General features: G+C 39.0%; 1 protein-coding gene across 3 annotated transcripts in view; it reads left to right on the top strand.

Annotated features, from left to right (window-relative positions):
* Nucleotides 1–16,457, top strand: part of LOC149080456 (uncharacterized) — a 1,573,269-nt gene that overhangs the window by 377,346 nt on the left and 1,179,466 nt on the right. For all 3 annotated transcript variants that reach the window (XM_089239569.1, XM_089239571.1, XM_089239572.1), the window contains exon 13: nt 4,850–4,894. In XM_089239569.1, the coding sequence (XP_089095695.1) occupies nt 4,850–4,894 (45 nt within the window). The remainder of the gene's footprint in view (nt 1–4,849; nt 4,895–16,457) is intronic.

The raw sequence follows: 16,457 nt of genomic DNA, 5'->3' as shown, positions 1-16,457 counted from the left end.
TCAAAACAGGATGAATCTTACTTGTTTTTTTAAAAATCATATTGTAACGAATCTATTTTCCCAGTATGAATATTTTTACTAACTCTCTGTGGCCTTACAGCACCTAATGCGTTTTGTTTGTTTATACGTTGTTAAAAGAAGTTGAGAAGAGAAAATCTATCTTCCAAGAGAAGAGAACGTGAGTTGGAATGTGGCTTCCATTCTGTACGGTTGTCTGTTTTGAGTGTGCTTCGAAATAAAGTCTTCTTCGTTAAGCTCCGTAGTTTCGTGTATCAATTGGACATCCCTCCAATATCAAGTGATTGGGGATATTCCGCCACCTTACGGAAAAGAGACGCACCTCCTACGCGACGTCCCCTTATAAAACTGGCGCCCAACGTCGTGGCTCGAACTCAAGGCAGTACGAAACGGACATTCGAAATCAACTGTGAGGTTCCTGATAGCTCCTAAAATCGAAATGGCGTACTTGGCCAAAGGTAAGAAACGTGATTTGATCCTACTCGCACCATTACGATGCGCAAGATACAAATTTAATTCTAACTTGTGGCTGTGTTGATGACACCGTCCACAGGATTTAAAGCTAAAAAAATTAGGATAGGCTGTGCCATGAACACGACCGTAAGTTTTGACGTGAATACAGTATTTGTGCCTAATTTTGCGTGGCAGGTGCTGACATAATAAAATTGGAATCGTGGATTTGTCTTTGGAATAGCTAACAGACTATACCGATGTTGTCTATTTGATTGCGAACTTCTCGATGTACAGCGTTAAACAATTTCGATACAAATACGGGGCGCGTGCCTTGTGCCCAGCTCGGAAGACGTATTAAAATTTGTAGGGTATCATCGGATTTGCCATTGCATTTTATTTGCGTTGCGAACCACGGATGTGGTGCAAAGACCGGAAGTAGTATTAAAACAAGTGTTGAGCATCATTGGATTTGCGTCAAAAAAAGCCTATCCAATGATGTTACACTTGTAGATATTGGACCATTACCATTTATTTATGTTGCGAACCTCTCGAGGCCTAGTGCCCAAAAGGAAAGAGGTATCAAAACTAGAGTAGCATCATTCAAAATCCTGTATACGATTGATACCGCAATTTAGACTTTATAATTTTATTTTCCATTATGTCTGGAGTGAGTGGACTACCCCTGATGAAATCGTGGAGAAGCTTGATGCTTATGATAACCTTCGAAACAAAAAAAGCGAGATCCAATGTGAGAGGAAGAAGTTGCAGTCAAAGCAACATGAACCCCTTAGGTCCCCAGTGCGACAAAGAGACTTTCATTCTAATCAACGTGCGAATCCGGAATCGGAAGATGCAGGACGTCATCCTGTCTTAAGATGTTATGGTTGTGGGGAACCTGGTGTTACCAAGTCCCGATGCCGAACGTGTAATCCTCCAACGGATAGACCAGGACCCAATGTCAACGCTTTGGACTTATACAGTTTATCATCCCATCCCAATATGGAATCGAAAGATGCCAGTAGCAGTCATATCCTAAGATGTTACGGGTGCGGAGAACCTGGTGTCGTCAAGTCCCGATGTCGAACGTGCAATCCTGCCACGAACACCCCAGAAGTCAGTGTTGACGCCTTGGACTTTTACAGTTTCTCAACTGAGAGACGTCAAAGAAATGCTATCGAAGTCATGATCTGTCATAAGCGTGGAGCCGTGTGTGCTGACACGGGTGCCACACATTCGGTGGCAGGGGAGAAGCTATATCATCTCCTACAAGAACATGGTTTGCCCTTTTCCCGCAAGACTATCGTTATGAGACTAGCCGATGGATATGCTCGTAGAGCCGAAGTCCTAACTACGACTGTGGACATTAACGTCCAAGGTAAAATGATTCCCACCGAGATGATGGTGCTACCACAGGCCAGAGAAAACCGAACCCTTCTCGGTACCGACTTTCTCAGTGATGCTGGTATCGTCCTGGATGTTCAGCAAGGAAAGTGGTACTTCTCTGAAGCTCCTGAGAAGCGACATCCGTTCGTCGAAAGCCCATCTGAAAGCAGTGCTCTCCTGGCACTACCTGCTGAGTCAAACTCGTGTCGACTTCGTGAAGATAAAGGTACCCATCTTACTTCTCAGCAACGAGAACTTGATTCATTCCCGCCGGAGTTCAAGCGATGCTTCAAGCCAGGGGGAGGCCCGATACCTTTCATCGAGCAGAGAGAACTTTATTCCTTCTCAGAAGAATCCCATAGATGCTCCAAGTTAGGGGGAGGAAGATCTTTTCTCAAGCACCAGATCAACAAGAGTGGTGATGACAGGGTACACCGCTGTGAAGGTGGCCCTAGAGAAGACTACGAAAAGTGTCGTGTTTCAAATTCTCGCTCGACCTCGCGAGGAAGGCATGCTTGCTATAACTGCGGTCGACGTGGACACGTTGCCCGAAGATGTTGGGATCCGATAGTGTGTTATCAGTGTAAAAATCATGGTCATACTGCCCTTAACTGTCCAGGCAGCCACACTGATAAGCTATCCAGCCCAATTGGTAAACGAGCCAAGCAGTGTGAGCTGTTGAACTTCATTATAGTGGAGAAGAGTTCACGGACTCTCCGCGAGTCCCAATGTGGGAATGATGTTTTGGATAAGATCAGTGAAAACGTTGAATCTACTCAGGAAGCTGAAGATATCCTGAACGGGAGGAAACAAGAACTCGTCTTGAATGCCGTAAAGCAGTACCGATTCCAAAGGGAGTTGACTCCATTACGAGATGCTGAGACCACAACCGTGGTTACCCGGACCCCCAAGAGAGTGGCGTTTTTCAAAAGTGCGCCCGAAGCCTAGTCGGCGTCCCCAGAACCGGTGTGACTCGAGAACTGAACTTCGACCTGACACAAGAGTGTCAGCAGTTGCCCGGAGCTTCCCGTTCTGTTCGTCAGGAACTACTCCCAAAGGAAAGGTGGCTCTTACTGGCTCCTCGCCGAGACGTCGTCGGAGCCAGAGGGGGAGATTGTAACGAATCTATTTTCCCAGTATGAATATTTTTACTAACTCTCTGTGGCCTTACAGCACCTAATGCGTTTTGTTTGTTTATACGTTGTTAAAAGAAGTTGAGAAGAGAAAATCTATCTTCCAAGAGAAGAGAACGTGAGTTGGAATGTGGCTTCCATTCTGTACGGTTGTCTGTTTTGAGTGTGCTTCGAAATAAAGTCTTCTTCGTTAAGCTCCGTAGTTTCGTGTATCAATTGGACATCCCTCCAATATCAAGTGATTGGGGATATTCCGCCACCTTACGGAAAAGAGACGCACCTCCGACTCGACGTCCCCTTATAATATTAAGTTATTGTCAATAGTACACAGCCCAAGAAATTTTAAGGATCAGATCCCTGTTAAAGCAGAAAAAATACAAATAGAAAAAACATAAAACTTAATTGTTTCAATATTTAAATTGCAAAGGTGATTAATAAACTAAAAAAAATAAGGGTTTTAACGCAGATTTCGCATGAATAGCGAGTATGAAATGACTTATAAAATTTATTTTTTGGTTTCATAGATTTTTTTTTAATTATAAAAAAATCCATGTTTATAATTTTTTTGAAGGAAAACTCATTTGTTCTTGATGTATTATATCCTCGTAACAGAAATTTCATGTTAAGTTTACGTAACAGAGAATGCACTTCTTTCAAGTGTTCTAAACTTTGCACACAGAACAGTTCTCTTCAAAGCAAGAAATGGAACCTTCACACAAAATTTTGTGGACATTTCTCACGTGTTTCCTTAATAAAGGAGGGGATTTACTTTTGAAATCCTTTTTTACAGACGCCACAAATTTCTGTCGCCAACATGACATACAAGTCCTTTATATATTCTAGAAACCTTGATACAAGTCGCCAAGCAGGACAAGGTACCGCTAAGGGAGGAAGAGAGGGGGATCTCCCTTTTTGGTGACGTCAAAATGATGCTTTTTGATTGGTTGCTGGTTTTGGATCTACCGCAGGCTGCAGACGCACGTAGGAGCTTATAGCAGTTTCCGCGGCGCAAAGGATTATGGGAGAGAAGGTCGGTGTCGACCTCCAATCCACCCCAAGAAAGATGGGCTTTTTTGTGATGAGCTTCTCTCCCACCTTTTTCTTCCCTACGAGGGGAAAAAAGTTGTCATGCCGGTAATTACCACCAAAGCGACCCCCAATCTTGCACATGTGAACGGGGCTTAATGAGATTTTTTCCCTCTTTAACGTCAATAAATTCCAGCATCAAATTTCGGATTTATTACACCTGAGATTTAAACTTATGATATATATATATTGTTTCTTACTATACTACTTGAAATTTTCATCAATAATTATTTGAATAATTTGATATTTGTGTGTAGTATTGTGTGTAATGGAAACTGTTTCATGATTGTTTGTTTGATTAAATATTATCGAAATCTAACAGAAACATGATTCTTTTTTTCGTGAGTCATCATTTCTTTTCTAAATGTGTATTGGATTACTAGGAACCTGGGTTAAATCTACATAATCGCATACATACATATTGTTCCAGTGGTCCGATATAACATTGGGTAGGTGTATGTGCTTATTTTGTGATCGGTCGAGTACAAAAAAAATATAAGAAAACGCAAATTCATGCCTGTGATGGCATGATATATGGGATCGTGAAACACATTATATATCAGTAAGAAATAGAATATCATTGAAAAAACAAGATTTAAAAAAATCAGATTTTTTTTTCAAACTGGTGGAATATTAGCATTTCGATTATATTGTTTGAGCCACAATTCTCAATTTATTTTATTGTACACGTCATAAAAGTGTTTTGCAAATGTTCCAACTGAATTTCATGCAACTTTATTATTTTAAATTTTCATTATATTTATTGCTTGATTTAGGGCACATTAGGTGCTGCTGGAAAAATTGGCGTATCCGGGTCCCACGTAAGACATTTTATTTCTCTTTTCTCCGTATTAATACATTTACTGGTAAAATTTTATGTTACATATAAAACTTATTACTAACTTGTTACTAGTAATTAGGGCGTGGATTTTTATGACCAAAACACTTCAAGAAAATGCTGTATTAAAAATACATTTATGCCCTTAAAACCTGCGAAAGAATCTCACGCGATAGAAGTGAAACTTCTAGGATGTCACGTCTCATATGACACGAGCAGATTCACCTCGCCTCGCATCTATCTTCAACAGATCGCAAGATATCGAAGCGTATAAATCTATCGGATAACTCTAACTACTAAATTAGTTGGTTTGCGTTGGCTGATATTGGACACACAAAGTTTTTGATTCAAATTTATCGAGCAAATACGGGTCAAACGGGTGTTTCACGCGCTTGGAAATCTCAGGGACTGAACTTACATTGTGGTCATGCAACCACATATCTATCATATATCTACCATGACAGATAGAGGGCCTGTAACAAAGACACAGAAACAGGGATGCCCTCAGGGCTGCTGTAGTGGTCCATTTTTTTGGAATATTAAAATTAACGACGTTCTCAAACATCATTGGCCAGACGATGTATTCCTGCAAGCATATGCTAATGATATCATTCTTATACTATCAAGAAACACATCAAAATTCACCAATGAAACTGCAGCCTGATGTCTAAAAGAAATAGAAGAATGACGATATTAACCTTTTACCGGCCGAATTCAGATTCCAACTGATTTTCATTATTTTTTTTTGTTAATTTCTCCTTCTGATTTTTTAGTTAAGAGATATCAATCGAGAAATTGAAGAAAAAAAATTTCCCTATGCGTTTTCTTGAACGTTCCCAATTGGGAACGTTGGTCAGATGTGAATAAATATATTCAGTAATCGTTTTCACTTGGTATTCCGTGATACCCACTTCACAAAGTTTTTTGCATTGGGTTTGCTATTTCTTTCCACTCAATTTTCAAATTCGATCCATGTTGTGCGACATAAACATTTGTCATCTCAGTCAAGTAACTGAGGTACTCTTGCGATAAAAATTTGAAAAAAAAATATCAATCGAGTCGGCTTGCACTTAGCTCAGGAAACTTATAACTGATTGCTTCAGTAGGTTAGCTTCCTATATTTTGGTCGAATGCAGTACTTGTTTCCTTTGGTTGCATGAATTTTAGTCTTTTGACACTTGACACATGATGTTTTCTTATTTTTTTGACTGGGTAATTATCTGATCTTTGGAAAACAATTTTTTGATGTAGATGACATGTTGATAGGATCTGCAAATTCACCCACAAATGAACTATGTGGTGATCTTAAAATACTTAGATATCCACAAACATCTGCAGGAACGACTGGGCCAAGCATGTTGTCATCGATGTCTTCCTCATCAGTAATCCGCTCATTTTCATCAGGCAGTAGCTGGCACATTTCGAATTCTTCATCAGAGAGATGTGATATATCAGATTCTCTCAAACTCAGTCAAATAAGCTACTAGTATAACAGAAAAGATGGTAAAAAGAGGTGTAGAAAGTCACAAGACCAGATATCAACTGAGAACTGAAAGACCAACATACCAACAAAATCACTCAAAACATAGAGGGAAGGCGGTGGGGGTAGGCAAGGTCGGTCACAGAAAAAAGGGGGTGCTGCATGTAAGCATCCGAATGTGAAATTTGATACTTTTCCTAGTAACGGAATAGAATATTTAGACTATTTTTGATAAATAGATCTTTTTTGTTCATTTCTGGTGGAATCTCCATAATTAATATTTTTGCGTTATTACGATCAGATAGTCAAAAATTGGAAAGTTTATTTATTCTGCATTATATCCGGATACAATCCATTCAATCCGAAGTTGGGTCCGTTAAATCGGGCAATGTTGTGTCTTATTGGGGGAAATTAATTCCAGTGTAATATTTCAGATAAACTTGAGGTAGATTACAACACACCTATCACTAAATTAAAACGTAAATGTAATTTACACGTCAAGTATACGTAAAGAGAAAAGGTTACACTAGTTTGACAAATTCTTAAAACGAAGTGTGATACTTGTTACGATCTGTTTCGTATAAACATTTCAAGAAACTTGAATAAATGTTTGAAATGCAGTGTGGAAATAAAATTCAAAAGTCTTATAAGTGAATTAAACAAAAAGATGACTGAAAAAAAGGGAAAGAAAAATAATGTCCATAACAAAAATATGGAATATCATTGAGCAAACAAACGAAGAGAAGAAATTATTAACAGATTAATTAAAATTTCAGAAGTATGTACTCATGATGTGTTCCTGTTACGATGATAGACCGGTCGGTTCACTGACCACTAATCGACAACAATTTATCGACTGTCAATAGTTTAAGGAGACAAATTATTATGCACACGCCGAAATATTATTGATGTCAAATGTACGTACATTAATATTATTGAATATTAACAATACTTTATCGACTAAAACACACGCTGTCGAACTCATACGCGTGATGCAAGTCAGGGAATTTTCTATCATAATTTTTTTGTCGGTGAATTTACTAGATATATACCAGCAGCCGGACAGTTTATTTATTCGTGTTTCTGAATGCACCTAAAATTCATCCAGAAATTTTTACCACATTTCCCAGGAAAAATGAAAAAGGTAAAATTTTTTAAGTAATGGGCCTTATTGGACACGTCAGAGAGTTTTTTTTATCAATAGAAGAATGCGTCTTGTGTGGAAGGCTACAACTATTAATTTTTGAAGAAAATTGAAATGTTTGAGAACAAACATTAATTTTCCATTAATGCTTACGTATGGCAGTAGCAAATTTCGGCACAACTCTAACATAAATACGTCAGGGGCCACACTTACACTTTGGCCTCGTGTTCTAGCCTATACCGATTCGTTATAAATTCCGCAGAGGAATGTGTACGAGGTGCATGTACAGTTAAGTACTAGCATTAACCGACTTCGTCAAAAAGATCCGTCACTTTTTCGAACAATTCTTCACATTATCATCAGGCAGTAGAGATTAGCGAATTTATGGCACATGCCCATTCTTGGGAATGAGATCAGAACTGTCGTACCCCAAAGCGTTCCTATCCGATCTCGAGGGATTGTGGAAGTACTCGAAAATGCCCTGGAACAATGATTGAAATCGCAGAATATTAATACAGTAGCACTCAATTATCCGAATGATTTGGGACCAGTTCCCATCCGGATGATTGGATAATTCACGAAATGAGTTTTATTTATTTATTTATTTACAATAACCCCAGAAGGCATGAAATGCACTTATACTGGAAGAAAAAAAAAAAATAATAGTCAGTACGGGAAGCACTTCGCATACGGAGCCAGGTCGAAATCCCCAATAGTGGAAGCAAATCTTGCGTAGGAGGCACATACAAGTTCTGATGGAAGGCTGTTCCATATTCTTGCCACACGACATCTATATCCGTGGAAAAGCAATCCCTTCTAGCCACTGGTATTCTTATTTGGAAGCGATGCCTACGTAGGTTAACTCGCCTGTCTATGATCTCAAAGAAAGGCTCTCTCGATGGTAGATAAACAATTTGGTGGACTAGTTTGTAGCACATCTTCAGATCTGCAGCGATTCTACGCCATTCCAGTGAGTGTAAACCCAGAAATTGAAGTCTCTGGCATTAAGATAGACCGCTCATGCCAGGTATTCGTTTAGTAAACGACCTCTGTGGCTTTTCGAGGAGCTCTATGTCATTGATTTTGTAAGGGCTCCATACTTGCGAACAGAACTCCAGAGTCGGGCGAACGTACACACAGAAAGCATATGACAACGTATGCGCATCACACTTACGGTATGCCGTACGTAACAAATATGAAATTCTATTAGCTTTGCAGACTATGCCATGATAATGATCAGTGAAATCCAGAATGCGGCTCATTGCAATACCTAAATCAACGCATGTATCCAATTGCTGTAACGTTTCATTACCTAGTTGGTAATATTCAGGATCGGTGCGTCTACCTAAATGCATTGATGCACTTTTTGATGATGAAATAGATAGCTTATACTGACAACTCCACTGGAAAAGTTGTTGGCATGCAATTCTTAAGCCCCTAGTGTTTTCCACTGGAGAGAATAACTTCACGTCATCAGCGAATTGCACTAGAGAGATGGGTGACACAGCCTGACTAATATCGTAAGTGTACAAAGTAAATAAGATCGGGCCTAACACCGATCCCTGGACAACTCCGCTTGGCACCTGACATTCTCTAGACATCACGCTGGCTACGCGAACCTGATGAACTCTGTCTGACAGCAGTTCTTGAATTATCCTCACAACTTTATCCGGAACCCCCATGCAAGCTAGCTTCCTCAGTAGTAGCAATCTGTCTACTTTATCAAATGCCTTTTGGAAATCGACGTAAATTACATCAATCTCTTGTCCAGAGTCTATAGCACTCTCCCATATATCATGACAAATCAACTGCTGCACTGGTAAGGAGCGGCCAGGAATGAAGCCAAACTGAACTGAGGGGATTAAGCCCATATCGTCGGCAAATGGAAGTAACTGATTGACGATGCATCTCTCGAAAGTTTTGCAGGATATATCGGTTAACGATATCGGGCGATAATTATTCGGATCTGCCCTGGAGCCTTTATTCTTATAAATTGGACTAATAACTGCAGATTTCCAAGAGCATGGGATAGACCCGTAGTCATAGAAGGATGTGAAGATGGAGCTAAGCAGAGAAGATATCGGGTCTGAAAGTCGTTTGTAGAAACAACTGGGTATTCCGTCAGGACCCGGAGATGATCGACCAGGAAGAGAAGCAATAATGGCTTTTATCGTCTGAGTGCTGAACATGTCACGAAAGAAGGGATGATCATTCATAAGGCCTTGATAACGATGGTCATAACCGGAACGACTGAAATTATATGAACCAGAAAATATGTCCGCAAAAACGTTTGCTTTCTCATAATCTTCCGTTATCGTGGTGCCATTCAGAGTTAGCGTTGGTATGTCCCGGGATACCCGAAGTCTACTGCGGACATCTCGGTGGAAAAAGTTCCGATCACGATTTTTACAGAGGTTGAGGAGATGTAAACTCTCTTTCTCTTGGACGTAATTTGCATAGTTCCTAGCCATGACCTTGTATTGTTCTTTAGTGGTTTGACTAGGTATTGTTCTATATTGACGCAAAGCATGCAATTTCCTATTGTTTAGCATTCGTAAAACCTTATCTTTTTTTCTAAATCTCATTTGACGGGGAACATGTTCACGAGACCGCAGAAATAGAGCTGGCAAAGCATCCGCAGCTGAGATAGTTCCAGCCAGTACTTGGTTCTGCAGATCTTTTACAATACCTGATAATCGTGGATAATCTGCATTGTGATAGTTTAGTGTTGATCGGCAATCTAATCCTGTTGTAATATGCAATGAGAAGTGTATCGGCAAGTGCGGTGGATTATCGCTGTTGCAGAAGGGTGGAAGTGCATATACGTCGTAGACCACCGAAGGATCGGTAGCAAACAGAAGATCTAAGAAGTTTTCTCCTTTCGTATGAAAATCGACCAACTGAACAAGGCCTAGTTCTGCTGATATTGACATGAACTGTGACTCCAATTCAGATGAGAATCTCCCGTTTATCCAATCGATTCCCCGCATGTTGAAGTCCCCGACCAAAATCACCGGAAAGCACGCAGAGCAGTAATGCCTTAGTTCTCTCCAAAACTCACACCAATGATCTAAATTACATGCTTTATTTGGTGGAACGTACGCCGTAATAAGCCTGCACTTCCTATTTCCGCTTTTTATATCCACCGATATTATCTCAACATCTTGATTTCCATTATGCACGTTCACCAGCTTAGGTTTCAGGCTGCTTCGAATAATAATGCATACACCTCCTCCCGCAGTAGTTTCTCTGTCGTATCGGAAAATATCGTATCCTGGTAGACATATCAAGGAAGACGAAACTGACTGATGTAACCAAGTCTCTGCTATACACAGAATGTCGACCTCGTATGACTGAATGCAGCAACGCAAATCGTCAATTTTATTCACAATACTTCTGGGGTTCATGAATATACCTGTAACTCTTGATTCAGAATCGGATGCGTGTTCATTTGTTGAAGTAATTGACGATGACTCTTGTCCGTACAGTCATTGTTGATTAGAGGTGTCCCTCTGACCGGGCAATGCTTCCGTTATAGTACAATCTCCAGCCGGATCCTCCAGAAGATATCTCGGAATACCAAAAAACTCTCTGATGTGTATACCAGATGGCCAGTGGAATGGATCACTCAATGAATCCCAATTACTATCGACAGTGGTTAGTACAAAAGATGCATAGTTGTTTGAGTTCCTTGTATTCAGCTTAACGCAGTCGTACTCGAGTTGCGTGTCTTGCAGTATGCGACGTACGTCCGAGATAGATGTCTCTGGAGCAAATCTGTTCACCAGCAACCGACGTCTGCGAACCGTCGGCACTACACGCACCTGCGACGTCGTAGACATTCCCACTCTGAATTCATTACGCCGATCAGTCCCAGTTGCGACGTTGGATCGCTGTAAACGGTCAGGTGGTACTTGATTAATATCATCCACTTTCAAGCGAGGGTGGACTGCCCGAAACGTGTTGTTATTTGACAAATTTTCCTTTCCCCTCAAAGTATCAGTCAATATTTGGGCATACGAAGCGGTAGCAACAGGCTCTGGCAATGATTCACAATTGTTTGCTCCAGATGAGTTCACGTTTGAGCGCATAGCATTTGACAAGTTAGCTATCTCTGACTGCATTCCGGGAATGATCTGGGCAATGCTCTCTAGTCTACTAAAACGTTCCTCAAACTTCTGAAAGTTTATCTCAATAATCTCTGAAATATTAGCAGTTTCATGGATACTAGGCGGCGGCTCAGTGATAGCAACCTCCGACAAAGAACGTTCATTTCCTACGACATGGACTTCATCATACAGCTTCATCATTTCATTCCTCAACACGAGAAACCGGTCTCTCTCGGCTGCCTCTGCTCTTTTCCCATCACAGACTCTTGTGAACAGGAGGGTCATTTCATCCAAATGCTTGTAGAACTCACCATTGAAGACCTTGCTTCCAATAGGCGACAAAGGGCACTCGTCTGTCATCTCGATCTTAACCCTAACTATTCCAGTATTTGTATATTAAACACTACTTTACGCTGCAATTGCAAGCTAGGCTTAAATAAAAACAGAACAATTTGCTCCCAGTATCATATGTTCGTGCAATAAAAAAGACCGTATTAGTTCGAAGTATATCACAATTTACTTCCAAACTAAAAAAAAACGAACGTGAAACCACAAAAACAACAGAAAAAAGTATGTAATGTAACTTGATGACTATTAAAACAATTTTGTTCATATTTTTTACTTGCGTAGGCCTACTGTATTAAAATGTTTCATTGCCTGAACATATCGATTCCGTTAGTTGTTTTGCTGCCTTCACTTGTTTCAGTGGAGTCGAAGCGATCCGGATTACTGCAGTCTCTGTACTTTCAATAAATGTCATTTTATCCCTGCCATATGTTTTTGCACCCCAAATATCATGGCACCCCAAATATCAAATGCCAATATCATGGCACTCAACGGCACAGATTTGCAACTGTTGTTCAGCGGAATCCTGTTGTTCCATGAGAAAATTTTTTGGTTTCCGCGAAATCAAACGTCATGAATCCCTAAAACATTTTGGAACCCTGTGAGGTTGCAAATGAAAAAAAGTTATTGTTGCAGACGCTGTTCTTTATTTTGCACTTTGACAAAAAGTGGCACATATTTTAACAAATTCAGATGACAATTCAGATGACCAAATAACAGTGAAAACTGTAATAGTAGTTTTATCTCCCCCGACCCGGGTAGATTTTCGAGTTTAAGTATGTAAATATGTAAGCTGTTACTTCCAGGTGAGTGTGGGGCCCACAGAACATCTCCTTGCCCAGGGAACCCACGATGGGTCATCCTTAATGTTGAAACAGCCATGCATAAAACCTTCCACAAAAAGAAAGCTCATTGAAATCTATCCCAGGGTAGGCATGGACAGAGCCGCTACTAGGGGACGCCAGAGAAAGGGCTCCCGAGAATAGTTTGTTGGATATTTTCCCATATAGAAGAACCAAAGCATAAATAAGGACAGAAACCAATATCCCCAGCTTTCCCGTGATGCTTCTAACAAAGTTTGGCGATGAAGCCCCTAGAAGCCGCGACGCACACTTTGCGAAACAGTACCGTCAAGGGTTCCACGGAAAAGTCTCATACCCATGAAGGGTTCCGCGAAAGCTTCTACGTTGGAAACCCCGGTTCTACGGCATAAATTTCCAGCTGGGGTTCCGCAAGAGCTTTTTTGGTGTACCGCGGAATCAAACGTCACGGAAACCCTAAAAAATTCCGGAAATTCCGAGATATAGCAGCTTATAAATAAAATCTTTTTTTAGTTACCGATGTTACAGCGGTTATTTATTTTGAATTTTGATGGAATAGTGTCATGTGAACAAACCATTTGGATGACCTAAAAACTAACTGAGAAGCAGTAATTCCAGTAGCTCTCGTCGGTCAAAAACTGAACATTTTAATCATGAAGAGAATTCAAGAATGGCATTGCTCTGCAATTATTTTCCTTCAAACCCTTCTTCAATGTTTAAATTTGTTGGATTTTTTTTTTAATATTGAATTTTAAAACCAGATGCTGGTTCCAACTCCATGAAACGGTAATACGCCATAACAGGCGATATTCCGATTGTACCTAGAAATCAACAGGGCGACCATATAACTCGTCTTTATGGGCATTTTCACTGATTTGATTGTTTAATTTACATTTTTCTGTATGAATATGCATGTTTATGACGTAGGTGAATGAACTTGAATTTGAATAAGTCGCAAAAAGGATTGTTTTTTTTGGGAAATTTTCTCTTTGCTAAGAGTGAGGATTCTTGAACCACAAAACTTGAGTGACCTTTACGGCACACCCTGCATGTTAGAGAAATATTAAAAGTAGCTTTAATATTTCTATTTAATAGTTCTAGTACATTAATTAGCTTTTACTACATACTAATGTAGTAAAAGCGTCAAGATACATAGAAACGCTGAATGAATCGACTAGTGTACGGGAATGAGCTTCTTCAAAAGTGCACCTTTGAATAGTATGAAATGGGCACTGGAAAAATGCAAACACTATGATATAACACCTACTTTTTCAGTATTATTTCAATGTTCGCTTATGAAGACTGTTTAATTCAATTTTTTTTTTGTAATCATATTAGTACACAATCTCTACAGCGGTTATTTTCACCGCTACCGTTGTAGGTAGAGCTTCGTTCAACTAAGGAACACAGAGCATTTGTATTCTAGGTATTCAAAAACCTCAAATAGAAGACCAATCTTAGTGTATTCACATGGCCACATAGTTTTCCGGTCAAAACGACCGCTTCCGTTGTTTTAGTGTTAAAGTGGCTCATAAATGTTCAGATAAGTACGTGAAAAAGACAATTGCGAATGAAAAAAGAAAAATATATGACACAATTACAAAGTTTTTTCTTGAGATGTTAAATTAATTTTTCTGTTCTGGAAAATAAGGTTCTTAAAAATACTACGTTAGGATTGGTATATATGTCCATGATACAAGCACTTGCAAGTTACCTCCTCAAATATTTGTGGTAAGATAACCAAAGGAATGATGGAAATCGTAACTAACCAGAATATGACACGAATATTTGATCATTTAGATATTATCCATTATTTAACTTTCATTCTTGCCATTTTTACCCCTTTTTTGCCACTGGCCGAAACCCAACCCTGCAACATTGAAACCGATCTAGAGTATATACACTAGGATAGAACATCAGTCATATTATTTCTAGTTAATTAGTTCAACAATTCGACTTTTTCGCTCCAAGAGTTTTAAGAGTTCTTTGTTTTAATTGGTTTGTAATGATTATTTTTCAAGTGAAGACCTGAGGTACACATATGGGTGTACCCAACTCCAATGGTCCTAGTAAGGATATCGACCCCAATTAATTAATTACGTTTTCTAAAGAAAATATACTTTTTTTAAGGGACATTTTGACATGCAATAAAAAAATCAACTTTTTAATAGCCAGTTTTGGCTCACGGATGAAGAGGTTAACTTGACTGGCATAGTTGAATGTGCTTCAATGGAAATTCAATGTTACTCTCAAAAAAAAAAAAAAAAAAAAAATGAATGGAAGGAAAGAGTGATAAAATTTTTAAATAAATCAAGTCGCACATGAACTTGAATTTTTTTTTTCAGTTTACATGAATAAAAATAAAAGCTATGAAGAAGTGCTTTAGAGAAGAAATTGACTTTTCCTTATGAGATAAATGTACCGTATTTTCCAGCGTATTATAATACGTAGATGCGAATTTCACTACTTTGAGAAAAGATTATAGTACTTCCTAATCCCCATTTGCAAATTTTATGCACCAATAATGAAATATTAATTTTTTGAAGGTGTTATGGATCACATTCTTGTTAAAAAGAAGTCGATTTTTCAACTTGAATTTAAGCGCCATCTATATATGTTTGAAATTTTATTTTTACTAGTCAATCTTTGAAATATCCAATTAAATCAGGAAAAAAAAAGCTATAGATTACACGAGAAGTGTAAAATCTGCAGTAAAAAATCAAGATAGGTTTTTTTTACATTTATTTTTAGCATGTCTATCTCGAGCCCATCCTTCTTTCCAAGCAAACTTCCTTTTGCACTTTTTTTGAATGAACTTTTAAACTGATTTGAAATGCAAAATTCTTAACTTGGGCACTGTTTCACGTACTGTGATTCAATCTTCTTCATTTCCTGTTCTTGCTGAAAAGGGAAATTCGCAGATGGCCATAGGTCAAAGGTCAACACGAAAATGCCTGAGAACGGAAAGAGATGAGAGGACCTAGATCCCCATCATCGTCCCTTAGCTGCCCCCTGTGGTTTCGGTCGCAAACACTACGTTTCTTTAAAACATAAACTTGGAGATATTTTGCCTTTAAAATGGGTGATTTTAGAATAATAAATTGACATGATAAATGCTGAATCGAATAACTTTTGTCTTTTTTAAATTAAGTTCAGAACCTTATATGTTCAGGGAAAGAAAATCAGCTATTTCCGTGAAAGAAAAATATATTTTTCTAATTAATCAAAAGTATGTTCCCAATTGGGAACATTGGCCGTTAAAATGTTAATCACGTGCAACTGATGTTCAACCAGATTGCATGTTTCTGGCCTTATAGAAAGAAAGGACGGCTGAAAATCCAACATGATGACCAATACATCAAAAGAACACGGAACTTTAAATATCTGGGAATCAATTTTCACGAAAAATTTAACTGGATCTACTGTATTGACCAATAAGTACTTAAACTCATAAATCACGCCAGTCTTTCTATAGGATTGGGCCCCACCTACAGAATGAAACGCAAGATGCTGTTCGATTCCCTCTCAAACCCACACACACATTCGAAATTTATTTTCCCCATCCTTCTATCTTTGCTGTCATTTATTGATTCACTAAAAAATGCTTTCATTTGTTTTCTGATTTAATAAAATGTGGTTCTGGTGCA

Source organism: Pholcus phalangioides, unplaced genomic scaffold, assembly GCF_987345545.1.
Source record: "Pholcus phalangioides strain wild (caught in Gottingen) unplaced genomic scaffold, Ppha-v1.0 ptg000011l_1, whole genome shotgun sequence".
Lineage (NCBI taxonomy): Eukaryota > Metazoa > Arthropoda > Arachnida > Araneae > Pholcidae > Pholcus > Pholcus phalangioides.
Note: the sequence above shows the minus strand (reverse complement) of the source record. Positions and strands in the feature narration are given on the sequence as shown.